The sequence below is a fragment of the Gavia stellata genome, chromosome Z (assembly GCF_030936135.1).
Source record: "Gavia stellata isolate bGavSte3 chromosome Z, bGavSte3.hap2, whole genome shotgun sequence".
Classification (NCBI taxonomy): domain Eukaryota; kingdom Metazoa; phylum Chordata; class Aves; order Gaviiformes; family Gaviidae; genus Gavia; species Gavia stellata.
The window spans coordinates 35982587-36010073 of NC_082637.1; the positions used below are offsets into that span (position 1 = coordinate 35982587).

Sequence of the window (27487 nt, forward strand, 5' to 3'; positions counted from 1 at the left end):
AAAAATCCTTGCTACAAGCCTGAAGCTTTCAATAATACACCAAAGAACTCAGTGCAAAAATAAACTGGTGCATGAAACAAGGAGCTGCAGGAAAGCCTGAATACTATGCAAAGTTAGTAAAAAAAATTTTCTGAAGTACCTGTATAGCCTCAGCAGGGAAGCTGATGGAATCATGTAATCACAGATACTTCTTTTTTATTTCACAGTGAAAACTGGTTTGACTGACTGGCTTAGAAAAACAATGCTCACGTCACACTGTAGAACATAAATAAGTAAAAGTCACTTCACTTACAGGCAGGCTACTGTGTGCTAAACCACATTATGAATGCAAAATTAGCACTCTGAGAAATGATCAGCGTGTTCGTGTCTGCATGGTGATATAGTTGATCCGCTAATAATCATAACCCACTTTTAATCCAAATAATGCCATTAATACCAATGTGCAACCTGCTAAGTGTGTAATTCTGTGGTACCAAGAAGGCTGCAGGGCAACTTACATGCTATCTCTCAGTCACTGTATCTCTAGCCGCAGGAAACCTGAAAGTATGTATTCACATTTGTGTTTACATGGTGTAGACAAACATACAACTTCACAGACAGGTCTGAATAGTTTACAGGAAATTAATAGGAAGTTCCTCACTGTGCTGATGCTCACTCTGTCATGCTCGTTATTCTCCGAAAACCTTTAAAAAACTGGGCTTGATTACTTGAGGAGGCATCATGTTATTTTAGCTTATTTTCTTATTACTAAGTGTATTTTATGGCCATTGTGGTGTGTGTCCTCCTCTCCTGTTCAAAACCAAAACAAACTAGTACACATGAGGCATTTCAGGTATTACATACAAAGTGAATTCACACATCACATTGTTTTAAAAGGGGGGAGGCAATGGAAGGAGATCAAGCTACCTAAAAAAAAATAATCTTGTCTTTGTGTTCTTGTCTCCATGAAACAGAAAAATGTACTCAACTTCTGAAGGTTTTCACAGGTCCAGGTTTTCTGGGCTGTGAAACAAATCCACTGTAAGTAACTGTGACATTTTTCAATATACTGCAGCAGAAAAACACACTGAGGAAAATATTTCAATCTCAAATAATTTGGGAGAGAGGTGTTTTACAACCAGAATTATGTCTGAAAAGTGTTTAAGTACTAAGCCCCCACTTACCCTTGGGTGACCTCATTGCATTCAGAGGCATTTCAGCGGGCTAACTGGGGGTACCATTTGTTTCTTGAAACATCAGTAATTATCTGATAGATGGTTTTTGCAAATTGAATTGACAGCTCCTTACAATTGATATGGTTGCAGCTTCACAGTGCTGCAGTGCTTGACTTGTCAGTTATGGGGAGATACATCTTTTATCCCTGCCCCCGTCTTGTTGTGTATCAGACTTCCTAGCCCGTCTGCCCACAGCAATGTGTGCTGGTTTTGGCCACCTGCAGTGCAGCTAAATATAGACAATGGAGACGATTGTTTTAGTAGTGAGCATCAGCTTAGCAAGCAGAAACAGTTACGTTCTGCTTCAACCACCTCTTTTCACTGTAAGGCACCTGCTTACAGGGAAAAAAAAAAAACAATGCACATGTTAACACCTGGAAATCCACATTCACCTAAATTAAGGTGCCTTGCCAGCAATGTAGGCCTGATCCAACCCTTGTTAAAAATCAGCTGAGGGATTTCTATCAATTCCAGTGGCATCAGATCAACCTCCTAGAGGAGCAAGCTTCTCTCCCCTCCATTTTAAGCAGCAGATTCTGTTTAGGTACCACATAACAGCACGTGCAGAGGCCAACTGCAAGTCAAGCTTGAGATGAAGGACTGGTGGTGTTGTCACCACCTCCCATATTTTTTAAAGCTTCGTATTTTGCAAGAAATAGCCTATAACTTTGTTCCCTACATTCTTTGTCTGGAGAACACGCTGATATTCTGGACAGAGTAAGAAAAGTGGACCAGCGTGCTACATAATGCTGAATGCCATAGAAGGTAAATTGAGTTCAAGACACACTTGATCCTTGCACAGCTTTGGACAGATCTTTACAGCTCTCAGCAGCTCAGTCAATTGATGTTTGTGGGTAACAGCCTTGGTAATAGTGGCTCATATGCCAATAAGGACCTTAAAGAAACCATCAGTGGATGCTCTAAAGATGTATTTGTGAAGCAGAAGTAGGATAGCTCTTCTAATGAAGTTCCCTTTGCTAGATCCTGCTTGCATCTGTCAAATTTTGACCAACAGTGCCAACATTTTGCCTTAGACTGTCCTCCGTTATTAAGTCTCAGTGGACTTGGTTCTGCCGTTCCTGAGGGTGACCCTATCTGTAAAACAATCGTGTAGTTACCTCACTAGAAAGACTAAAATAGCTGCTGCTATTTTACATGGAGATGTGAGAAGGGGTGTGAGAGTTACCTGAATAGCACCAATGAGACATTTTTTCCTCCAGCAAAGTACAAACAAAATTTATTTCAGTCCTGAGCATTCAATAACCCTCTTCTGTTCATAGACACTCACGGATGTGTCTCAGATTCTGGCAGCTAAACACTCCCAAGGATCCCCTAGCACTCCGTGCCTTCATCCCCAAGGAAAACGATGCCCATGGGCCCAGGCTCACAAGCAAGAAGACGAGACTACATTTTGTTTTCAGCTCTGCCCAGTCAGCCAGAAGCTGATTGAGCAACAGCTATAATATACAAATTTAGGTCAGTGACTGGAACAGAAAGAAAAATAAGGCTCAAAAAGAAAACCACACACAGCAAAGATAACTTAACAACTTCATTTAGTGACTTAAGCAGCAAAAAACTGTGAGGTGGCACTGCACATTTCTACCTTGCTTCTTGCGCATCTGTTTGCATCTGGTGGCAAGATACCTGTTCTTTTTCAATTACAATTTTTAAGCTCATGGGAGAACACACAAAAATAACGCTGGAGTTAAAAAAAAGACATTAAACACCAGGCCATGGATTGTTTGTCCATTTCTTCTCAAAAACCTAGCAAATGGGAAAAGAGAAAGGCCTAAACCAGGAGCTTCCCCTGCTCAGCATGCCCTCACCATGAACTTGCAAGTCATGGTCTTCATTACATGCTCGCCTTCTTGCTCCTTGTATCTTGGTGTTCTTGGGCACTACATTGCATACCTTGAGCATGGCATTACAGCCCTGGCTCTGGCACTGGCAGTGTGAATAAATGCCGGCAGCTGCCATTCTTTGCCCTGAACTACCAGCATCAGTGTCACCATGCAGCTGGCACGCATGGAGTGAAAGATCAAAGTCACGTCGGAAGCTTGCGTTAGGCTTCTGGTGGGTTGTATACATCAGCGGGCTGCTTTGCAGGCGGCTGCAAAGTGGCTCCAGAAGTATGGAATTTCCTTATCAGAAAAGGGAGGCAGGACTGAATTTAAGAATCTCTGGATTACACAGGAAGGTTTTCTGTTTTGCAGTTTTAGGCATGAAACCTGAAGTCCTTAACATAGTTTTCAAATCGTGTCCAAATGACAGCATTCAAGGAAACTCTAGCAGGACAAATTGGTAGAATTTCCTAACTTTTCAATGCCTGACAATTCGTTTTGGAAAGACACATACAACAAAGGGCCTTTCACAGAAAAATTAGTCTGTTTAATAAACAAATGGTCTTTGTGTAAACAAAGCAGTGGGGAAAAACAACAAACCATTTTGCATTTTTCACACTAATGGTTGAAACTGTATAAAGCTTATGCTCTAGAATCTGCAGAGTATTTTTATCTAAGTAGATGGAGAGCTGCTTAGCTTCACTGTGGGGCAAAATTTGAGGATTTTTTTTTACAGTCCAGTTTAAGTCCTTACACTGTGATCTAGTCAGTCATCTCCTGACCATATTCATGCTACTTGCTGACCGTTGCCACTGGTTTATGGATCCCTAATGGTATATGAAAAAAACAATGTATTTCCAGGAATATGAGCTGAATGAAACATCCCATACATACAGCTAACTCACACTTATGAAAAAGAATTCTTCTTTTGTAGAATTCAAAGACCTTGACCTAAACCAAAGCTTTCTGAAGTCAGGAAGAATTTTGGGAAGATTGGATCTTGCTGTCTTTATTTAATGAAAATGCTATCATGAAGGCTTTAAGAAAGCAAAGATTTACTGTCTGTCACAAGTCAATAACATTGAAAGAAAACAGAGGTCTCCTGCCCTTCTGCTATCATGCTCAATCTTACATCACAGGAGAAGCAGTTCAGGTCACCTGTGTAATTACTAGGGCTGGTAAAACATGATGATGAAAACTAAATATACACTTTTAAATTGAGCTGATTATCTGACTATATCTCCTTTTGTTTCTGTTCTCCCCTTTTTTCCAGTGTAACCACTGAGCCAAAATGTATGCAAACAAATATGTTAAATCTAAACTAAGTATACACAGAACTCCGTAAGTTGTGGCATGCTACCAGGATACAAGGTTTAAGGTTAGTTTCTGAGATATTACTAATTACACCTATTAAAGATAGAAAAGAAAACATAAGACCAGGGTCTGTAGCATAGCTCATTTTTATTGTTTAAACAGTTTTTGCATAGGAAATATATCCGCTTCCAGTAATTGACTGCAGTATGAGCAGCTGCTAGCAGTATAGGCTGGATATAACAGTAACAATCACATTAAGTCAAGCTTGATTTACACCAGTTTAAAACTTGTGGCAGTTGAGTTCATTTGTAACCTAAAACAAAAGTACCAAAAAGAACATTATTATCCTCCAACCAGGCACAATAAAAAACCTTTGTTAACACTCAGGCTAAAAACAGGTCTGATGCCAGAGGGCCCTAATTCCAAAATTAAGTAGCTGTACTGTAATGCATCCTACTAGTGAAGGTTCATTACACAAAGACTGTGCACGCACCTCCTTTTTAATTAAAATGTAACCTTCAGGATTTATGGCCTACAGTATGGGGAAAAATGCCAAAAGTTTTAAAATGGATCAACCCTGGTGTGTAGCTAGCAAGCAATAACTGACTACTTGTCACCTACAGTTGTACTAAATGTATCTAAAGAAACACACAGCCCTACAAAAGTTGTTCTCAGAGAAATATCATTGAGATGGGGTGCCTCTTCCCAGCTTACTAGAAGTCCTATATGATATAAGCACAAATTAACAGCTTGATGAAGACATAGTCTAATGCAGCTCTTGAGAAGCCTATGCCTGGGATTGAGGTACCCCTCACATTCTACAATGTTGTGGAGATTTTTTTTTTTTCTGAAGAAAATGTTATCTGAAACATATTTACAACTGAACTCAACAGAGACTGTGAAATTGAACAGGCACTGCTCATTTGTTTGAGTTTTTTGGTAAACATTTTGCTGGTTTTTGTTTCTTTCTCATTTTGCATCAACTTTTATCAGTCCATGCAACTTCAATGCCCTCAATGAAGAATGCATAATAAGCCATACTTCTTAAAAAACTTCCTTCTGCATATGGAGATACATTTGCCACATCAGTCCCTGTAGCACAGTTTTCAAAACCATTCTGTCAAAAATACAGTAATACAAAGACTGGCTTTAGTGTCACTAGCTCACACTGCTCTCCGTTTATTTAGGCCACCTTTTGTTTTACTGTTACCATATCATGCAATAAAAGTATCAAAGGCTTATTCAAGGATATTATGATGCTAGTGGCACTGAAGCCCTTTTCACAAATTCAACATACATTTGAATTGCAACACACAGATACTTCTAAAGAGTAATAACTAGTGAACCCTTTTATCATTTAAAAAAAAAAAAACAAACAACTACTTACAACCATTGAAGGAAAAATTGCAACAAAAAATGTAAAAATTGACCGTCTCCAACTTGTCCCCTTTACTATTAACAATGTGACCAACAGAGCTGTGGCATGGAAACAGTACAAAGAGTTGTCATGGCAATAAGTTTGGCTGATGCAAAGGTCATTGTGCAGGGTTAAAGGGCAAAATCAGTGGTCCATGTTATCCTCCAACTGCAGTGCTCCACCACACCCACACAATTTTGAGGAATTAGAAAAAACTGGGGAACTAGCAGAAAGTGCAAATAAGAAGGAGGCAGTTTTCAGCTCCTTCAGCATGGAGTAGAACGTTCAGCTTTGAGCTTTTCCTGTTTAACTTGATTAGCCTGCATATGATTTTACTCTCTTTTTTTTGTTGTTGTTAAGTTTTCTATAGAAACCCAATAAAACAGTCCAGGAGCATGCAGCTGGTTAATGTTAACAAAAGACCTTGACAGGATCATGTAAACTATATTGGATGTCATGCTTGGGGCCTTACTGCCAGCAACATTAGAGAGTTGTTTCATTAAAAGTGAATACTGTACACTGAATCTGGGATAACTTTCTGCAGCCTTCATAATCTCACACAGTAAATACAATTTAGATTTAGGTACAGAACACACTCCGGTGTCAAAGCTGAGTATGTCCTTGTGCAATCTCTTTCATTAAGTCCTTATGAAGCTACAAGTTGCAAATCCAAAATTCTGCTCCCTGAGGACACAGCTATGTGAGACATAAGTACTGTTTTAGTTCTCTGCCTATCCTGAATTGCTCTGTGAACCTAATCTTAAATACCATCATGTAACAATCACAAAAACTTTTGCTAAAGGCCATATATACTAATAAAAAGACAGTGGTGCTTCCAACATTTTGAAATGCTCTGAAAACCAACTTTTCCAATACTAAATACAACAAAATAACCTTCATAAAATATAACTTTTCTCCATTTACATTTTTAAAGGATTAGTAACCTATGCTTTTCAAGCACAGGAATCTGCGAAATAACTCCTAACATGGACAGATTTTTTTTTTAATACATAAATTAAGAAACTGGAGAGTTTTAACCCAAGTCCAGTTTCCAAACAAGGAATATTCTTGTTTACTTTAAAAATGGAAATGACATGCATTTCCATTATAATTGTTAAAAAGTTAGCTTTACAAACAAGGGTATTTTAAGTAAAAAAAAATTCTTAACAAAACTATACAGTGTACAAATTACTGTCTACAAGGTAGGCGGTTCATTCAGCAGATCCTCCTTTCTTCTCGCTACTTGCAGCTTCACAAATTCATTCACATATTTTCAATGGAGCTGCCCACCTGAACATCACCCCACAACTATATTGCTATAATTAATATTTTTGCCATGTCTTTATGTACAGTCTCCTTCACTGCCTTTTTTTTTTTCCTTAGTCAAGCCTCAAACGTTCATGTCACTCTAGGGGAAACACACTTCAGTGGCACAGCCATGAGGCCAGGGCTGCAAAGCAACTTAATAAAGGCAGAACAGTGCACATAGAACGGGGTGGCTCGATTTAGTCAGAATACACTTCCTGGTGAAGGAGGAGGCCAGAGACTGGATTTGAGTTCTCAATCTTATCTTAATCTTTTGACTGCTGAGCTTAAAAAAAAAAAAAAAAAAAAAAAAACAACAAATCTACAACAAATGAAAAGTTCATTTTCTTCCAGACAGGCTTTTCTATTAGAGAGGCAGGTGGAAAAACCCACAGTTGATAACAACCCAATTCATTCACATGGAAGGAAAGAATTTGCTTTTTAAAATATTGCATCTGTAAGCTCAGATTTTTTTATACAGGAGGTCAGAGATAATAAAAAAGCTCTGTTTAGGGTATCTGTTTTACTACAGGAGCAATCATCAGTTTGACTATTGCACTTTGAAGCCTGAACTTGTTTCAGTTTCATCCCAGTGTGCTACTAAAAGCTTAAGGGGGACACCTTGCTAATGGCACTAATCAAGGACAGTCCCCCAGCACCCCCCTCTGCTCCCAAACTGCTCAGTGTCAGTGGCGTGTGGAAAGGACAATACGTACTTTGTTCTACCAGGCCAGAGCCTGAGGTGCACTTTGTTTGGGTCTAGTACCTTTCGGTAATCTCAATAGCCATGTGCTTAGTGAACGAATTCACTTACTACGGGGCTCAGAAAAAGAGCAACATAAAGTTGTTTTTCACTTTCTTTTGCTGTCTTATCTTTTTATGTGGGGTTTTTCCTTTTTTCAGTTTAGCTATAGATAAATCTCAAGGATTTGCTTTTCTACAGCTCCTCCCTCTGTAGCCATTCAGGCCCTGCCTACACACCTATCTCCTGCTGGAGACACGGGGATGCACCCCACCAGGGCATGCTGGCCAGAGCCTGAAGGACTGACTTTGGTGTGCCACTGCCTAGCGCTCACTGGGGTGGCTGTTGCTGGAGGAGCACCTGCGGGGCTGCTCCAGGGTAAGAAAACCACCAAAATGCAGAGACAACTGCAAAGGGATGAAATTTCCCCAGCAGGGCATCCCATATCCACAAGTCTATATTCTCCTCTGCTTGCGCCCTAATAAAACGATGTGCTTTTAAGAAAAATTCACCCTCTGTTGAGCCACATATCACAAAGCTCCCTAGTGCATAAGAGGTCTCCAGCAACAGGCCCACTACTGATCTGCAAAATGTGGTTTTACTGGAAATACACTTTTATTTCATCATAGTCTAATTCCGTGCATTAAGAAACTCCTTCCTCACCACATCTCCCCACTTCTCCATCTGACTTGCTGTATGAGAAGACACTGCAAACCTCTGACACAGCCTGAGCAGGCTGAAAATTGTAATTCAGATGCTATGAGTTAACAAACTTGGGGAAAAAAAAAAGAATGTTTTGACGTAGAGAAAAAAAAAAAGGGAATATTTAACAGTCAAGCAGACTAAGGGAGGCAAATTCTCTGCAGGAGCAACTCCAGAGTCAACTGGAGTCAATGGAATTACGCCAGCAACGATTTTGGCCCTGTACATGCACTTCCTAGACAAAGCAAGCGTCTTTGTCATTCTGAGCTAAAAACATTTTCTAACGTGAACACTTTAGGATGCAGTATCTTTGCCAGAATGGAAAAGGCTTCATCTCACTGTGGGTCTTGACCTCTTTCTCTGTCTGTCTCTCTTTCTCCTTCTCAAGAAAAAAAAATCTTAAACAATTTCCTCAAGTCAAGTCTGCCTCCAACAGAATTCATTATTTATTTTTTAAATCCAGAAATGATTTCAGCTTGCACCCCAGGTGGGAAGTTAAAAAGAGGGAACCGATTTAAAGTTTGTCACAGTAGGCAGAACAGTCGCTTTGCAGCCCTTGCCTGGCTAAGGGTGCACTGCTTCACAGCTACACTGTAAAGTGTTAAAAATCCTCCCCACCCACCCCAGAATATATATATATGTAAGTATAAAAAAAAATCCCCTGTCCACCTCTCAGTACAGAAAAGGACCTCATCACACTGCAAAAATAGCAGTACCCACTTTGGTCAATTAAAACAAACAAAAAAAGCATACATTATTCTTTTTTTTTTTCTTTTAAATCTGTGTACTTACCTATAATAACCAATACAGCTAAAAGCACTACCTACATAGGCAAAACTTGGTATTGCATAATTCGTATAAATTTGTATCCCCTCCCCCCAATATTAATTGGAAGATGAAAAACATGAAAGGTTAATAGAAAAAACACCAAAATACTGAAAATATTGCTGGTCGATTACAATTTTTAAGCGGCAACTATACACAGCCATGATATGCTTTATAAATGTGAGATAAAGGTATAACTGTCTAAAAAATCCATGATGTCACACATTTTTCGCATCTGGAGTACAAAATATTTTGTCATAAAAATGGTAAAGATTTAAAATGATAATAAATGCAGCAAAACAAGTGTAGTGATGTCAATTTTTTTGTGTTTTTTTTTCTTTTTTTGTTTTTTTCCATTTTTTAGATTTCAAGGCAAGGCACGTAATGTGGACATTATATCTTCGTGCAAATTAGGATTACTGGAAAGAGTATTTTAATTATTTTTTTTAAAGAGACATAGAGGCAAAATGTCTGCCCATGCACATTATATTTCTGTCAATATGTGAAAATTGTTGAACAAGGCTAACTTCTGAAAGCACCATGCAAGTTTTCAGCACCCTGTAACTAGACTTACATTAAGAGTGCATTATTTAAATATAACATATCCCCATCCTGGTATTACCAGTTTGTAAACGGTATGCTTTGCCCTTGTGACATGGATTTGCCTATCTCTTTGTCTCTATGATGCAGATTTTACAGAAACATATAAACCCTGTGGGTTCTTGATGCAACCAGTAACTTTAAATAAATAAATCCTACCCCTCTGTGGAGGCAGCAGCTAAACCAACATAAGTGCTGTGTTTCCATCGATTTCTTTTTCTCAAGGACATGATTTGTCTTGATTTAATGCCTTTAATGCCCTCAAAAACTGAGGGGAAAACTAAGTTTGTACAAAGTAATTTTTATTTCTATTTTTAATCCCCTCAATTTAGAGTCCAAGGGCTGAAGGACTTATAGTGATGACCCCTTAGATATGATTTTTAAATTGCACTTGCCTCTGTAAGTGTTTCATTAGTGGGGAAAACGTTCACTTTTTTCCTTTTCTTTCTTACTGTTGCATGAGGAGATGATAACGCTTTTACCTACATAGAGGCGTTTCTTCCATAGAGCCTGTGTGTTCATACTGATTGAAAACTTCAAACTGCATAACACACTAGAAAAGGCTGAATTAAGGGCCAAAGTTTAATAAATCCATACTGATAACTAAAGGCTATAGAGCTTATTCTTAAAACATTTAGAAATCAGAGTGTTGAGAAAATGGCTGGCTCATGGCCCTTGCCCTCCTGCAGCTCTGTTGCTGCTGCCTAGCCTTTGTTTTGTGAGATAACCAGGAATAGTGATCCCATGCGTAAACAACAAGAATACTAAACCAATAAAACTAGCTTATCATGCAAATATTAAGGCATCTAGAAAGTCAGTTAAAATATATTGTCAGAGACAGAACATCTATTTCCCAGCGCACTTCATATAACAAAGGCTACTTAGCAGGGGCTGCATTCTACCCATCAGTGAAATATCATCGACCCTTTGTATGTCATTTCAGTTTCAATCATAAGGGAATTACTGATTGTAAGAGCTGCAATTGCTGGTCTATTTTTTCTTCTTTCTTCAGTTTCTTTTCTCATCCTGTCTTCCTTTCTTTTTTTCTTTTTTAATTTTGCTTTTGTTTTTTTTTCTTTTCTCCCTCAGTTGCTTGTTTCTGCTTGAAGGAAAGGTTCTCCAATTATGTTCAAACCATAATTTGGGACATTTGTCGACAGGATCGGTGTCCTATTTGATACTTGAAAAGGAACCAAGCTAGCCCAGGTACCAGGACTGTTGAAAAGGGGAAAGAGATAAGGACAGAGAGAAAGAGAGAGAAAAAACAAAACGTAGATTAAACATGTGGCAAAAACTAGAACACAATGAATTTCAATCATGGTTAAGCCAATATTCATTTTTAATAGCACTACTTAAGATAAAATAAGAAACCAAATTTGTGAATATTACTTAGGATTCTACTTCACAGTTTTCTTTGTGAAAGTATGACTTATTTGAAAGAAAAGTAATTGTGTTGATCCCAGTTGCAAGTAGTATTACTGCTGTCTTACACTAAATGGCCTGTTTGTTTACAAAAGCCCCAAAAATTTCACACAAAAATACATAAAGCAGACACAAGTGACACAAGTGACATTATGTGATATCACAGATGTTACTTAAGAGCTACTGAAATACACTACAGTGTACAGGTCTGCTCTTTTCAACATAATATAAAGGCCCCTCACTACAAGAAGGACATTGAGGTGCTGGAGTGTGTCCAGAGAAGGGCAATGAAGCTGGTGAAGGGTCTAGAGAACAAGTCTTATGAGGAGCGGCTGAGGGAACTGGGGTTCTTTAGCCTGGAGAAGAGGAGGCTGAGGGGAGACCTGATCACTCTCCACAATTACCTGAAAGGAGGTTGCAGAGAGGTGGGTGTTGGTCTCTTCTCCCAAGAGACAAGTGATAGGACAAGAGGAAATGGTCTCAAGTTGCACCAGGGTAGGTTTAGATTGGATATTAGGAAAAATTTCTTCACTGAAAGGGTTGTCAGGCATTGGAACAGGCTGCCCAGGGAGATGGGCGAATCACCATCCCTGGAGGTACTTAAAAGATGTGTGGATGTGGCGCTTAGGGACATGGTTTAGTGGTAGATGTAGCAGTGTTAGGTTTACGGTTGGTCTCGATGATCTTAAAGGTCTTTTCCAACCTAAACCTATGATGCTAAGGTTCAGTGGTTAAGCTTCCTGTGCGATTTCCTTCTCTCTTACGACCTGGCAGTTTATCTTGTCTCAGTCCCAAGCTGTGCCTCTAAGGTGTCTGTATCCCCATGAGAACAGAGGACCTTTAATATTCAAAAAAACTGCTTTCTTTAGAGTTTTTTTCCCAAAAGGTATCAGTGCCTAAGGAACACTCAATAACACAGGGCCCAGTCATGTAAACACTTGCAACCAAAGGTAGCCATGAGCCAAGGGTAGCAACAAGTACCATAATTTTTTAAACAAATATCTGAGAAAGAAAGTATTTTCAAAGGCAATTCAGTGACTTCAGAACTTAAGTCATCATTTCAAAAGCACTCTGCCACTGAGGAGTGCCAATGGCATTCACATTTACCAGGCACCAACTAGTAGTAGGTATCATACCCAACAGTATTTGCAAGACAGATGCTCAAAGAAAGACCTCAGCTGCCTCTGTTCAGTACCCAGAGCAGACCCGGAGCAGCCTTTTCCTTACATGTGTTTCTGGCAACCCAGAAATAATGGACTTTAGAGAAAGTCCCATTAAATTTATTCAGAAGAAAAACAGTACCATTATGTCAGCAATCATTGCCAAACAACTGACACCAGAACTGGACACAGAGCACGCAAACACATGCTTTGTCCACATTTCATTGTATCGAGTTTTTCTCTGCACTAGGCATTTCCACAAACACAACAGCTTACTTGGGAATACACACTGTGATTAGACTAAGCTTCATGAGAACACATCTAAAGACTAAAACCTCCTACATATATTTTGTGGAGGACGGATGCTGGAGGTTTTCTTTCTTCTCTGTCTTTGGTCACCCCTCTGTACTGCTTTCTCCCTGGATGAGCAGATGCACTTCTGTGGGTGTAGGGTGTAAAGAGGAAAACAGACCCTTTTTATCTATTTTAAATGTGTATGAAATAACTCCATTCCACTTGGCAGATTCACATGATCCTTTCAGTTGCTGCTGTATGAACATTAAAGAAAGACGTCAACTTATTTTGTGAAATCCGGGGGACGTGTTCCTCAGGTCTTTTATATTATAAATAGTACAAACAGCTTCTGTCATTTACTCCTGTTTGATACTCTTTACCTCTCTAAACCTGTTAATTTACTATTTTGATTCCTAACAATTAATTTCAGGTGCTCTGTTTTACACGCAACAAACGTGGAAAAAACTGCTGACCTGTTTGTCTCAATGACAGTCAAATTCTGAAAGGAGCAGGACTAATTTTTTTCCTCAAGGAAATATAAGAAATATGAAGATCCTAATGTATTTCAAATGCCCGAAGTACAAATATTATTCAATAAGGTAGGGGTTTCTTCCAATTGGGAATATTCTTGAAGGTCACCTGAAAATCTGGGTAATTTTAACCTGTTCAGAAATTAAAAAAATCTTGCCATATTTTCAAAATCTAGGATCAGCTAATATGTTTAATTAAAGATTTTTCTTTCTTTAATTCTATTGACTATTACAAATAAAATAAATTATTGTTGGAGAAATAACCCCTTCTGAAATTCAAAAATCACAGTTATACCACAAATCTTGAGATATTCACAAAGACTTAAATCCAGTTAGACATGAAAGATTTGTCCAATATGATCTGGTGAAAAGATTATGTTTCAAAAACAGAAAATTCAATACCAGAACCTCATTTAAGAGGCTTAATTGTTTCAACTTATTCTTCACCTTCCTTCACAATTCGTTTTAAAATGCATTTTTGTTCCTTCCTCCTCGGATTTCAGTGATGTTAGAAGTAAATTCTGAAATTACAGACACAATGCAAATCGTTTCCAAGCACAGGGATTTGTAAAAATAGGAACTAGTAATAAAAAATAAAAATAAAAAAAACAAGCAGATTTGTTTGCTCAGGATCTCTCTGAATATACGTTTTACAGTGCACAGTTCTTTGCTGTCCTGTTACACAGGATTTACAGTGTTTAGCGACTTTAAACAAAATAGAACACTAACTAAAAGAATGTAAATTTTGTGTGGGGTCAACACAGTATTTAAACAATTTCTGTTGCAAAGGTTAAATACACAGCTTCCAGGTTATCTTTCTGAAGATTTACAATGCACTTCAATGGCTGGATACATATATATGTGACTTTTTTCTCTGTTTTAAAGTTGACAACTTTCTAATAACTACGGCGGGTGAGGGAAAGCAGTCAGTGCTGATGAAGAACAAATTACTATTTGCAGCAGCTCTCTCATCTACTACTTCATATCGGAGACAGAGATCGTGATTTTGTGGAAAGTGGTCAATAAAAATAAGTTGTAGCAAGTGACTAACAGGACTGTTGCTGCCATATGACCTATAAATTTAATATAGGTGTTTATTTAAACCTTTCAAGCCTCCCACCTTATATTAAGACCATGACAAAAATGCCGATTGCAACACATTTGTTAATGTTGCATATGAATCCTCAGGGAGTAATAAATCTCCCAGGTTAACACTGTGTAGATGCCACAGGAGTTTCGGAAGCCTCTCGTGCTGCTGGTGCAGAGCCTCCTGCTGCCCGCCCGAGATGGCGGTGCCAGCAACGGAGCACCTGCGGCGCCCGGACAGCTAAAGGCCGTCTGGGTGGGGTGGCTGGAGAAGCCATTGCTCTGACACCTCTGAAGGCGGGCTGAAGTCCCGGATCTACAGGCACCCGCGGGGCAGCAGCTGGCTCTGCTGGCAGCCAGGAAGGACAGGCCATCCCCTCTGTTTGCTAGCTCTTCCTAAGCCATGATCTTCAAGGCCTGACGAGCTCCCGTTCTATTTTAGAAACTAACCTTACCATACTGCAGTTTGACATAACTCTCTCTCGGGTCACCCCAGTCCTGATGCCACCGCCAAGTGTTTACTGCAGACAAGAGGAAGCCTGAATGAAAGTTACTGAGCACAAAGCTCTGAGAACAGCTATGATGATATACAAAAAACAACTCAGTCTCTGCTAAGCTGCGTATGTATGGCTGTCTATCCAACGTTCCCACATACCCCACTACATTTATGGTAAATTTAATTGAACTTTCAACTACCATATGAGCCACACCCTGCTTTGTAGCTTCCCAGTCCTCCTGCGTGCAGCCAATCCAGACTGACAGCACAGAAGAGCAAGGTCCCCTGCCAGCTTTCTCAAACCTGCTCTGAAGGGACCTCTGTGAGCATCGCAGAGTTTAGCTTCTGCCATGGAAACCATCTACTCCGTCTCTGCTGAGCGTCCTAGGAGAAGAGCCAGTTACTGCTGACTGCAAAGCAAACTCTGCCTGGGGCCCACACCTCTGGCAATGGCAGGAAAGGGGAAAACACCTTACCCTTCACGACACTATCCAGCAGTTTGCATAGGTCCCAAGTAAACTTCCAGCTCTCGGTTTCACAAAAGCAGAGGCAATGCTCTGTCTCTGTTCACTAACTGCCTCAACGTGGGGGAAGCCAAAACTCTTTCCATTGCCCAGGACACAGGAAAGCTGGTTGTCCTTGCAGAAGTTAATGAGATGTCCCTCTGCCCACGCAGCTTCTCCTTCAGAGAAAAAAGCTTTCTATGTATGAGTGGAATAAAGGAGGTCTACCCCACTCTCCAGCTCCCTGCTCCTGAGGAAATCTGTGAGCACTGCACTGACAGAGATTATAATATAAATGCCGGTCCCTTGGAATATGAAGTGAGACCTCCAAAAAACTGCTCTAAGCTAAGCTTTGAAGAAAATTACATGAGAAGCACCATCAGATATTGGTGTGAGATTCAGACTAGCAGCCTTTGTGAGAGTATGGTTTGCAGGACCACCTTCCTGAAGCATTGTACCTCTAAGTAATTTCACAACCAGAAACAGTTTTCTCTCACCACAACCAGACTATCAGGTGTCAGTCATCTACAGTCATCAGTTCCCTCTCTATCCACGGCAAGTATAATGTATTTATCTGTTGACATGTAATAAAATAGCAAAAGAAAATTCTGCAAGCATCCTACAGGGTTAACATACTCCATTACAGTTTCCATTACAGTTTTCACATGTTAATTCAATCAAGATTTCTGCTGTGATTTCCTCTTAGAGATAATAATTGCTGTTTCAAGAACCTCTGATTAAAATATTACTGGAATGGACCACAAGCAGTACTAACATTATGTGTACATACAGTCCGCTTTGGAGGTTATAATACCATAAAGAGTATAATAATGTTAAACAATTAACTCAGTGCAATAAGAAATAAATCCAATCAGACCTGAGTAAAACTGAAGGATTTTAACATTCTTATTTTCCATCAGTTACTACCTTCTTTCTATTACAGCTTCAGAAGTCTGTAAGAGTATTTCACCATTTGCAAACTACACCTAAACCAGTATTTCCTTCTTGCAGTCTTACTACCCTGTGCATGAACACACTAGCTTAGACAAGGTAGATCAGATCATGCCAGGTCAGTCTTCGGACAGAAAAGGCAGAAATGCCTTCGATGCCAAAAGAAGTGGCACTAGCAAGTTACCAAGCAAGGTTTGTCTATCTCTGTACTAAGCAAGCACTCACCCCCATAGGCACAGGGAACTTTACCATTTCGAATTGTTAAGATTGTATGAACTTTGGACACGTAATTGTGCTAACCTCAGTGCCCTGCCTAAATTCCCACTTGTGCATTTCTGCCAAAAGAATAACCACCTCTCCGGCATCTACTTAATGTGGTACTTCTGTTACCATTCTAAACTAGTATCTGTAGTTAAACAGCTGCCAAATTTCACCTCCAAGGTGAGCATTTATTTCAAGAAATATATTAAGTACATCTCAGCTTAATTTAGGATGACTTTTATAGTTTAGCGGGCACATACCACCCATCTAGCAGATGGTGGAGGTAAAGACCTACTGATTTATGCCCAGACGAGGGAAAAAGGGAATTCTGCTGTAAGGATACTTATTCTATTGCCTGCAGACCCTTTTTGTGACAGTGTAACAAAAAAAGGTAAGGGAAGATCAGGAAGAGGCCACATAGCCCATCACTAACAAAGAAAATCCACAGCAGAGGACAGGCCCAGAGAAATGGTTCATGGCCATGCTGTACTCTGGACCACGCATGCATGCATGTTTGGTGCAGGGACAGGGCTAAAGGAGGTCTGCAAACATGAACGTGTACAGAGGGAGCTATGACCAAGTGGAGAGCTGCCTCCCATAAAGCCAAATCATGGAGAATGTGGGCTGGGGCTACCAGAGACCATTGGGTCGCCTATGAAAAACTGACTCTCGACTTTCCACATCTACACTGCTTTTTTCTCCAAATATTACCATTTCCAAGTTTAACCTGTCAGATTTTTTACCTTATTTAAAAGTATGAATAAAAGTTTATTTATCAAATTAGCTTGGCTAAATAATAATGCAGATAATCCTAACTGCACCAAAAAAGAAAAAAAACAACAGTGTAGTTTTACTGCTTCAAAAGAAACAATTGGAGGTAAGATGATCAAGAAGTAGAAAACTGGAGTAGGCAAGGGGTTAAATATACAGTTTACACTTGGGAATTCTCTATAATATGCTCCTCCTTCCCTAGCACTGCTGCCAAAAATCATCTGACAGGAAACATAAGATTAAGTTTGTCCTACCTAAGTGAACAAAGAGTGCTCAGAATAGGCAACCAGTTCACTGCAGAGCGGGAACTTTTCTAATCCTGCTGGAATCTGCAGTGCTACTCAGAAAATATTACTGAAGTTGTTTTCTTTACGAACATCTTGCTTCTGGATCCTCTCATTCATTTTGGTCACAACTGCAGTTCTTGCTGCTCCTCCCGTAAAGGTTAACTTAAAGCTCCAAACATAATCATGTGGAAAATGGACATTATTGATTCCTATGGTCCATTGTTCCCCCATTCTAAGTCCCTGAAGTTCAAGTTCAATCTGGAATTACATCATGTCTGGTTTCTCCTGGTTACCAGACGGCTTGAGACGTGACCACAGCTACAGAAAAAACAAACAGCCTTCTTCACGCTTCGGCTCCCCTATCGATTCAAACATAAACTTTTTTTCTTTCTCTCAAGTATGCTTAGAGTACGGAGCATGGTTAATTTAGAGATTAAGTTCCAAATTAGATTATCTAATGGCATCTTAATGGATTGCTGACCCATTTCCTGTGGGATGGCAGCATGCAAGTCTGGCTTGAATACAATTAATTTCTTAGGAAGTGTTCTGAAGATGTTTGCCTAGATGGAGAGGAAACATAATGTTCTGCACATCTTTCTGCATTACAGAGTTGGGCAAAACTATTAGAGTTAGCAATTTAAATTGATAAAGACCAGAAACCATCAGGTTTTCTTTCTATGAATACTTTTACAATCAGGATACTTCAGTGTTTTTCTTCTTTAATTGTAATGAATTGACACTTCTATTCCAAAACACTGCCCAAGGGGATTGGGGCGGGGGGAGGGGAGGAGGGTGGTGGCGAAGGGGGGGTGGGGACGGGACAGACAGAAGGTATGAACCGTTGCTCTAACAGGTGTCTGTGTTTGCCAAAATGTGCTTGCCACGTCAAGGCTGCTGACTGTGTTACCTTAGCTATGTGTTTGCTCGATACCAAACACACACAAGGTACCGTGCTACAAAAGCAATCTTCACCCATTTTCAATTCCCTCCCACCTCTTTCACAAATCAGAGATTATCCCATTTGATTGCCTTATCCGTATTATTATCATAAATCCAGAGTGGTGCTGGGGGGAAAAAACGATGCTCGGAAAGCTGAACACCCCTATAGCTACAGCTGAGAAGGAAATTCCACACTCTGAGAACAGAGGACCCCTCAGCATCTCCAGGAACAAACCAGCTGTTGTACTACGCTTATGTGTCAAGATAACAGACCAGAAGCAGGAAATGCTAACCTAGTGCATTTGCCTGGCTAGTGTAAATGTAATGTTAAAGTAACAGTTAACCCGTAAAACTAACACAGAAAGATTGTTAAAAAAAATGAATATAAATAACAGTAGTTAAGAATAAAAATTTATTTGGCAATAGCTGAGCTAAAATGTACGCTTTGGCAATGAAAATTTGCTTACAGTCTGTGAAAGACTTGCAAATACACAACATGCTCTGAAAGAGACCCATCATGCCAGCTTTTATGAGTAGTCCCACTGGAATTAAAATCAATGGCGTAATGATTGGCTGAGATTCAGGCTCAAGCTCATGTTATCAGACTTATACATGGACACACACACTTTTTCTCACTCTCACTCATGTCTTAGTTTACTTGTTGCATATGCTCTTGCTCTCATGTAGCGACTGAGACTGTATTTTACTAATTGAGTCTTACAGATTTTCACAGCTTCCCTTCACCTTCTGTCTCTAGGAAAACAGTCATTATCACAGAATTTCGGTTATGAAAAAGAAGGTGGGTTTTTCTAATGGATTCTGAGTATCTTCTTCATACATATAGCAAAAAATTGACCTAAATGATCTTAAAAGTACTTGAGAACTTAATTCTGTTGCTGTGCTTAAATGTTGTCCAAAGTTCAGCAGACATCATAGTAAAATACATACCATAAATGCTGTAAGTAAGCAACAAAAAAATATAATTGTAGATGGTTAGGGTATCAGAAGCAAAATAAAAATTACTACTTCCAAATACCTTACCAAATAATGGAGGTTTTTTCCCTTTTTTTTAGGATGCTCACAGGATATTTTATATAAGTATTTCTTTTAAAGATACTAGAATGTTTAATTCAGCTAAATGAAGTCTTAATCTAGGTTTTATTATCACTACTCCTCACAAGTCTTCTGGTTTTGAAGAAAATGGTGCATCAATGACTTAAAGTTTTGTGGGTTTGGTTTGGTTTTTTTATTTGTCTTGTATTATTCATATCCTCTTTTTTTTGCAAAGTTCAGTCTTTTGCGTATGGACCACTATTGTCTTATACCTGGGACTTGAAGTGCCAACAGATACATAATTTTATACGGAAAGAAAAACCCAGAAAATCTATTTCAAAATCTATGTATCATATTTTGAAATCTATGCATCATATCCATTATCAGGCATGACAGGCAGCTACTAATAAGACAAAGAACACAGAGATAACAGAGGTTTTATCATCACTCACTCTCCCCAAGTTTCCAAGGTGTGGTTCACCAGCAATGCTCCATGACAAAGCTTTCAGCTTGGCCACCTCTGCTACCTGATTTCTGCAGAGATAGGACAGCTAACATTGAGGCACTGCCAACTTTTTTACCTTCTTGAGGTCAATGATATTTCTGAAAATTCAGTATACTTAACAACAAAAGCCTGCTGTAAAAGGTCAGATTGAGTACCATAAAAATGAGCACTGCAGATTTGAGGAAATCAAACAATCAAAAATTTATCAAACCATTTTGTGGGGGAAAATTTGACTGTCTGAACTAGAATATATTTCTTTGCCAATGAGCAACAATTCCTTTTGCAATGCATTCCTCTTTTTAGTGTTAAGTTTTACTGTTAGAAGGGCTCACTGCTCCTTAGTCTGCACAGGTATCATTTCTCTTCTTAGAGTCTTACCTACATGGGATTTGAAGAATGCTGTATTCCAAAGCCCAAATCCTAAAAGCCATCTCCTTAGGGAGAAGTTAACAGTTTGTTTCTTTGTCCCCCAAGGCTGTGCTTAATTCAAGGCCAAGTAAGCGTAGCCTAGGCCTGCAAAGAGATGCCCATGGCAGAATTTGTGCTCAAGCTCATCTGGCAGCACGTTGTATGTTGGTAGGGTCAAAGTGGCAGGCAGCACTCTGGGAGCGACCTGCAAAGCAGTTTTGTCTATAAAGGTGAGTGGATCCTGGAGTGTGCTTGTATTCATCACTGAAGTTTCCTTGGTCATCGCCTAGAAACCTTTTTCCCCTCTTTCCTTTCTTTTCGTAATTTATGCCCAGGGGTCTTGTGTGACGGGTACTGAAAAACAGAATTCAGCGAACACTGGGACAGTGCTGCAGCCAGTATAAACTGGCATTGCTTTAAAGGGGGCTCAAGTGATGACTGATTAAAACCATTCAAGGATATTCCTAGATAGGCAGTTGTGATAGGATTTCCTAATGCCTGTCAATGCCCTCAAAAAGCAACATCCTTTGTAGTGGGAGAATAAATCACTCCCTCAGTGCTAAACTAGCTCAGTTTGGATTCACTCTTGGCAGTACACTGAAAACCGTGGCAATTACTGCACGATGGGGATTTATAATGTGAATCACAGCCCTTGAGGAGATGAGGTGAATCCATTAGCTAATTTTCCGTTGTGCCATTTAATCTATAAGGGAAGAAATGACAACACCTTGCTTTTCCACCACTATTCTTCCAGATTTTAAGCATCATTTCAGAAAAACTGCAAAAAGGAAAAATAAAACAAAAATATTCAAGGCATTTAAACTTCAGAATGGTGAACAGCACCAATTTTCAAATTCCATAATTACCCTTCCAAGTTGATACTCATAAAACCCAAACCTTCTAGCAATCCATAGTACAATACAGTGCATCAAAAAGCATTTTGTACACAATACATATACACACTTGCACTCACACACTTGCTCACACAAACTATTCAGAAGTATGTATACTTCCATGTGCACACAAATGTCCAAGAAGTATTTAAAATTATTTCGAGAGTGAGTAGCTAATACTTCATCTGACAGGCTCCCCACAGACTTAACATGTAAAACCCCCATTAAGTGTTGAGTGTTGCAGATAATCCTGCACATGAAGAGGTGAAAAATTAATGTACTACAATTATGCTGATTTGTTTACACACCTATTTAGACACACACACCTCCACTGTTATCATAATTCATCATATACCAAGAGATGTAAAAAATGAGTAATTTATGAATGTACCAAAGGTTAATGGGTTTTATTGTGTTTGCTTTTTTTTCATACGAACAGAAACGCTCTTTTGTGTAAATCATTCCTAATTATTCTGTTATTTAGTTAAGAAATAAGATGGTTTATATCTTACCTTCATGTGCATGTTAGTGACCTAAATCTACACCAGTCGATTAGTCAGAGAAGTCTCTATGAATAGTATGGTTATTCATTGTCCGAAACCACCACCACCTCAGACATTTATTATTATACTCATCTATACCTCTAACAGCACTATTTTCTTTGTGTTAACCACTAAGCCCCCCAAAATATGACCTTTAATTCTGCAAATGACATTTTCATTTTTAAGGCCTAAGATCATTCTTCCCTTAAATTTACAAACCTATGCATTTGACAGCACAGCATTGTCATTCCAGGTGCTTAATTAAGGTCGTTTCTAAATTCAGCTTACACTAAAGGTAACCTGAATGTGTATGGGAGAAATGTTACATGCCTGTTTTGATCAAATGCTGTCACATATTCCTCTGGAGGCCCCCTAAAACAGATACTGTAGCTCAATGCAACTTTTTTAGAGGCGGTGTAGGGGTGGAAATAATTAAAATGTTACCTTTGCCAAGTAATTCCCAATGTATCCTCACTGGCACTGGGGTATAAATGCCTGCCGTTTTGATTCATGGTCCAGTCACAAAGTCTCAGCTGTCAATTGAAACCTAGCAGTCAGATATGGATCGAGCAGTACTACAGTTTTTAGTATTTAAATGAACACATGCAAACTAGTACTGTACATGGCAAAAGCTTTACTTTCCCAAGAAGTAACTTTAAAAAATAAAAGAAAACAAACAAACAAAGAAAAATAACTTATTCTGAGAAATAAATGCCTATAGATTTGCTTAAGATAATGCTACTTTAATACGCTCCTCTATTAATAAAGCATAAAAGAGTAACTAGTGCTTAGCACATAACAATTAGCCATTATTAGATTACAAACTGAGCTGGAATAAAAGGAAATGTTAATATTCAATAGTGAGATACTTTAAGAAAGGAAATAAAAATGCTGTTTTCTCTAAGCAATGCTCTATATAATGTGTATTAAGTAAAGGTCAAATACAATCAATATTTTGTAGCATGCATTTCGTGAAACATAGAAGACATGCAATTTATAGAAAATTTGCCCAAATTAAACAAAATGTATGTTCTTATCTTGCTATTTAAGAAGGGTAAAGGTATTTTGTAATTGAAGTTTATTAATCTACTGTTACTGAAAGTAGTATTACTTAGCAAGAGGTGATAAAATAATCTAATCTTGCTTTAGTCTCAGAATAATAGCATTTAAAATACTTTATTGCATTTTAATATAATGAGGAATGTACTAAATGTTGGCTGAAACAAATTCTTCCCAGATCCTGAAATCATCAGTTATGCCTTTACAGATTGTTCAAGCAACCCTCTATAGCTCTGTTTATTTAACAGCTGCCCTATAGTGTTAGCAGATTTATTGAAAAGATATACTGCTTATTTTTAAGTTTAAGAAAGTGAACTTATCTAGCTTGCAAAGAAAACATACATTTTAACCTCTGTATAGTCACGCTGTATATAAATTACCGTACCATTATATATGACACAGCACTCTGAATTGAAGATAATGTTGCTGAGTTTAATTGCATTTGATGCATTTTAGTTTCCTCTATCTGTATTCACAGTCTTTAGATAGTGCAGGCTACAGCAAACGAACTACAATAAACTATTTTCACAGGAGCACAATTAATTGCAGTCTTTTCCTGAAAAATACAAATGCTGAGGACAAGACAATATTGCAAACCTGACCCTGTCTGGCTGTTAGACTCATAAGCTTCCTGCTGTTAAGGTCTAAGAAATGGAAATGTAAGTCTCTGATGTTTTCATAGGGATCATTTCTTGTTTGTTATCTAAAGAACTCCAAGGGACCTTCTAAAGGCCATTAAAAGCATGACTAAACCACATGAAATTAACCAGAAGAGGAAACACAGAGTCAAAAAGTTTGCTAGAGGTAACTGTGAATAATACATTGAATATGCTTAAAGAAGTAAATATTTGGTTCAGTCACTATAGAAAACAGTATTGTAAACCTGATTTTAATATCAAAGACACAGTAAAATTTGTCAGCTCAGTTACTCAATGTACAGTAGATGCATTTCTGCTATAATCCTTAAGAATGTCATCATGTTCATTACAGATGCATATTTTAAAGCTTTGGAACTTAGCTATAAAAACTCACTTCCAGCTGAAACACAAGACTGAAAGGTTAACACCCCCCTCTTTTATTCTTTCACTAAATATAAAATCTACGAATAAAAGCCCTTTTGCTGATTAGAGCCATAAAAAATACTAAAATCACAAACTTAGTGTTACCAAATGATTTTATGCACTTAGGTCTAGCTCAAAAATCTGGCAAGAACTTAGCTTGCTATAGAACCTGATTGTAACTGCCATTTGAGGAAAACAGTAAGGGATTGATACATTACATTTCAGTACATCAGCTTCTGCACTAAGTCATTATATTCTTCCCACAGTCTGTATGAAAGCTTTCCAGATGTACAGTTAGTGTGTTACATTTATCATTAAGAAAGCTCCAAAAAGAGCTTTACAAACCTATTTCATAAATGTTAGTCATGGCATACTTCATTATTACATACAGTCATACACACCTCAATACATGTACATCTAAATACTGTAATGGCAATAATAGAACATGTGCATTTTTATATATATGCTGTAGACACATACACACAGATGTCTATGAAGATTCATGCTACACCAGAATTATAGTGAGTGTAAACTGTAGTGCTATTCACTGCACCAGCTGTGCCATGCTTGCGGTACGGACAACACCTTGAAGAACTGCAGGTCTGTTTGACAACAGGTTCTGTGATAAGCCCAGGACTGCATCAGCTGTGCTGAAAACCACCTTCCCAATGTTAAAAACTATTGCTCCACACTCCTCAGCGGGCTCACATAGCTGCCATTATTGTTTTTAAAAACTAACCTGCCAGGAAAATGTTGGGGTTTTTTTCCTCAAATAAAATCTCTCCCAAATCACTCCTGCTTAGAGATCAGGATGTCTAAGATTTAGAAATATACATTCGAAAGTACGTAGAAATACCACTTTCAAAGTCTGTATCTGCATCCCTGAAGTGTGTTTAGTGCTTTCTGGATAAAAAGTCTGGAGAAGCTTAGAAGAGCTCTATGAGCTCTGGCTCCACTTGACGGAAGACGACATCTGTTCACAGCAGCAGCGAGAACGCTGCCCTTGGAGGACATCCAGACAGCCCAGTAGGGAAAGCCTGGGGGCACAGGCCTGACATGAGCACCAAGCTTTGGAAGGATGTAGGGCACTTTAGTACAGTATTTTGAGTGCTATATGTTGTCTGGAGTCATGCTCAAAGCTTTCTGGCTAGTTACAGTCCTCAGAGTCACTTAACTGACCTCTAAAATCATGCCACAGTGTTAGCTGGAGACGAGAAGGCACATTCACTCTCACCCACAGTAAGCCACCTAAAAGAGTTTCTCTGCAGGACACGTGAAAGGGAGAGGCAGGAAACTACTTGAAGGCTACTTGCGAAAACTTAAATTCCTCAGTAGAGGGACTTAAGAAATAGTCCTCATGAGACATTGAATAAATGCTGAAAAACATCACTAACTTTCTCAAAAATATGCTACGAATGCAAAATAAATCAAATTACCTGATTTGGCATGCGACATGCTGAAAAGTCTTTCCTAGAAGCCTGTTGGACAGGCCTGCTCTTCAGTCCCACAGCTTTGTTGTTTTCAGCAAGGCAAGCCGCATGACCCCCATTTCAGTAACACCTTCCATCCACAAAACACCATCAGTGAGTTTTTTATTTATCTCTCACCTAACCACACGGAAAAAGAACATGGGTCTGTATTCTGAAGTGTAGAAGGATGCCCAGCCTTGCAGCAGATGGGGAAACCTCACAGCAGCCCAGCCATTTCCTGACACATGGAGCTGCAGCCATCTCTCATCCCTGCAATACGTCCTCACTGCTACACTCATGAAGTAGCAGAGAGCAAAAAGCCCACTGCAAGTGTTTCTCCAGGGAGGCAGTGCAAGTCCCTCACCCGCCTCAGCTGCGTCATGGGAAGGAGCCACAGGCCCAGGCAAAAGTAGAGGAGTAGATCGAGAGCATCTCCTAACTCTTCCACCTGCCTGAAAGTCAGCCACCTCCCTGGCCCTGCTCTGTCTTCAGGAAAGTGATTTTGGTTTGCACTTTGCAGTGCTGTGAGATACACTGATGTGAAGTTCTACCCAAGAGCTAGATTTCTCTATAGCTGCCTTTTCAGTTTAAACTGGGCACCTTCCAAGCACATCCTTCCTGCAGACTTTTAAGTATGCAAATTCTACACACATTAAAAACCCATAGTCAACAGCTCAATCTTTAATCATACTCTGAATAATTTTTACAGGTTAATATTTAAGCAGCTTTTGTGTTCTCCTATTTAAAGAGTGGTTGTCTAAGACTAACGTTCATTTCAAGCTTCTGTGATCACTAGTGAAAGCAGATACGTATTTTGGAAAGTGTAATAGGAGACTGTGCTATGGCTTCTCTTAGTTGAGAAAAGCCCGTAAAACTTAACATTTGCATATTGTCATTGTTTTGACTGAAACTTCCTTTAAATGTGTTTCCTTTCCAGCAAGCGTATGTGAAAGGTGACCTCTTATCCATTTACATACCTCCCTGGTGGTCATGTGACGACCCAGTTTTACGTCAAACTGTCAGTTATGATAAGGGACACAATAAGAACAGCCTAAGTGTTGATAACCTGTTTCCTGGCTTTACTGAGAAGTTCTGTTTAAGAGTCCACTTGTGTTCTTCTTTCAGCCTTCTGCTGAAAGCAAAAGCAACATCCACCCAAAACATTTCACAAACAGATACTCTGTGTTCAGTGGGCATTTAAGTTTACAATCTCCATGATGAATAGTATGAAGAGAACTCCATTGTGAACTGTGTGATTCAGTAACTAAAGGATGCATCTGGTAAGAACAACTTCCTACTGAAGAGGCAGGGCAGTCTGGTGTGTAGGAAATGAAAAGCTATCCACAATTTTGTGATTTTGCATTTTAGAGACCTGAAGTGTTTCTTATTACATGGCAAATGTTTCACTCATAAACATCAAAACTGTGTGAAAATCATGCATACCACACACCACACCAGGGAAGTCCAAGCTCTAGTGAAAACCATGCCATTGTATTAATCAGTGCCAAGACTGGAAGAGTTCACTAGCTCTTCAGTAATTAATTGGGCCAGCATCAGTTAGCACAGTTTACTGTAACAGACAGGAAAGTTCTAGAGGTCATTGTCTTCACAGACCTCAATAGCTATCCCATTTATTTATATTTTATAATTAAAAATAGAATCACCCATACAAGGCTCCAAGGTGCATTAAAATTAAATAAATGGCCAAGAAAGAAAACCTGTCAGTTATTTCATTCATTCAAACAGAAATATTATTTGAGAAACCATTAATCTGTACTTGCAATAAATACAAATGTCTATCTATTCATCCATCCATCCATCCATCCATCTATCTTTT

At 39.0% G+C, this 27487-nt stretch overlaps 1 protein-coding gene across 8 annotated transcripts in view; it reads right to left on the minus strand.

Moving 5' to 3' along the window:
- Positions 1–4499: 4499 nt before the first annotated feature.
- Positions 4500–27487, minus strand: part of NFIB (nuclear factor I B) — a 284093-nt gene continuing 261105 nt past the window's right edge. For 7 of the 8 annotated variants that reach the window (XM_059833888.1, XM_059833885.1, XM_059833884.1 and 4 more), the window contains 2 exons: positions 22506–22594; positions 4500–11175 (listed from right to left, as the gene is read on the minus strand). In XM_059833888.1, coding sequence (XP_059689871.1) covers positions 11046–11175; positions 22506–22594 — 219 coding nt within the window. In that variant the 3' untranslated portion in view covers positions 4500–11045. The remainder of the gene's footprint in view (positions 11176–22505; positions 22595–27487) is intronic. The other variant, XM_059833890.1, reaches the window with a different exon arrangement.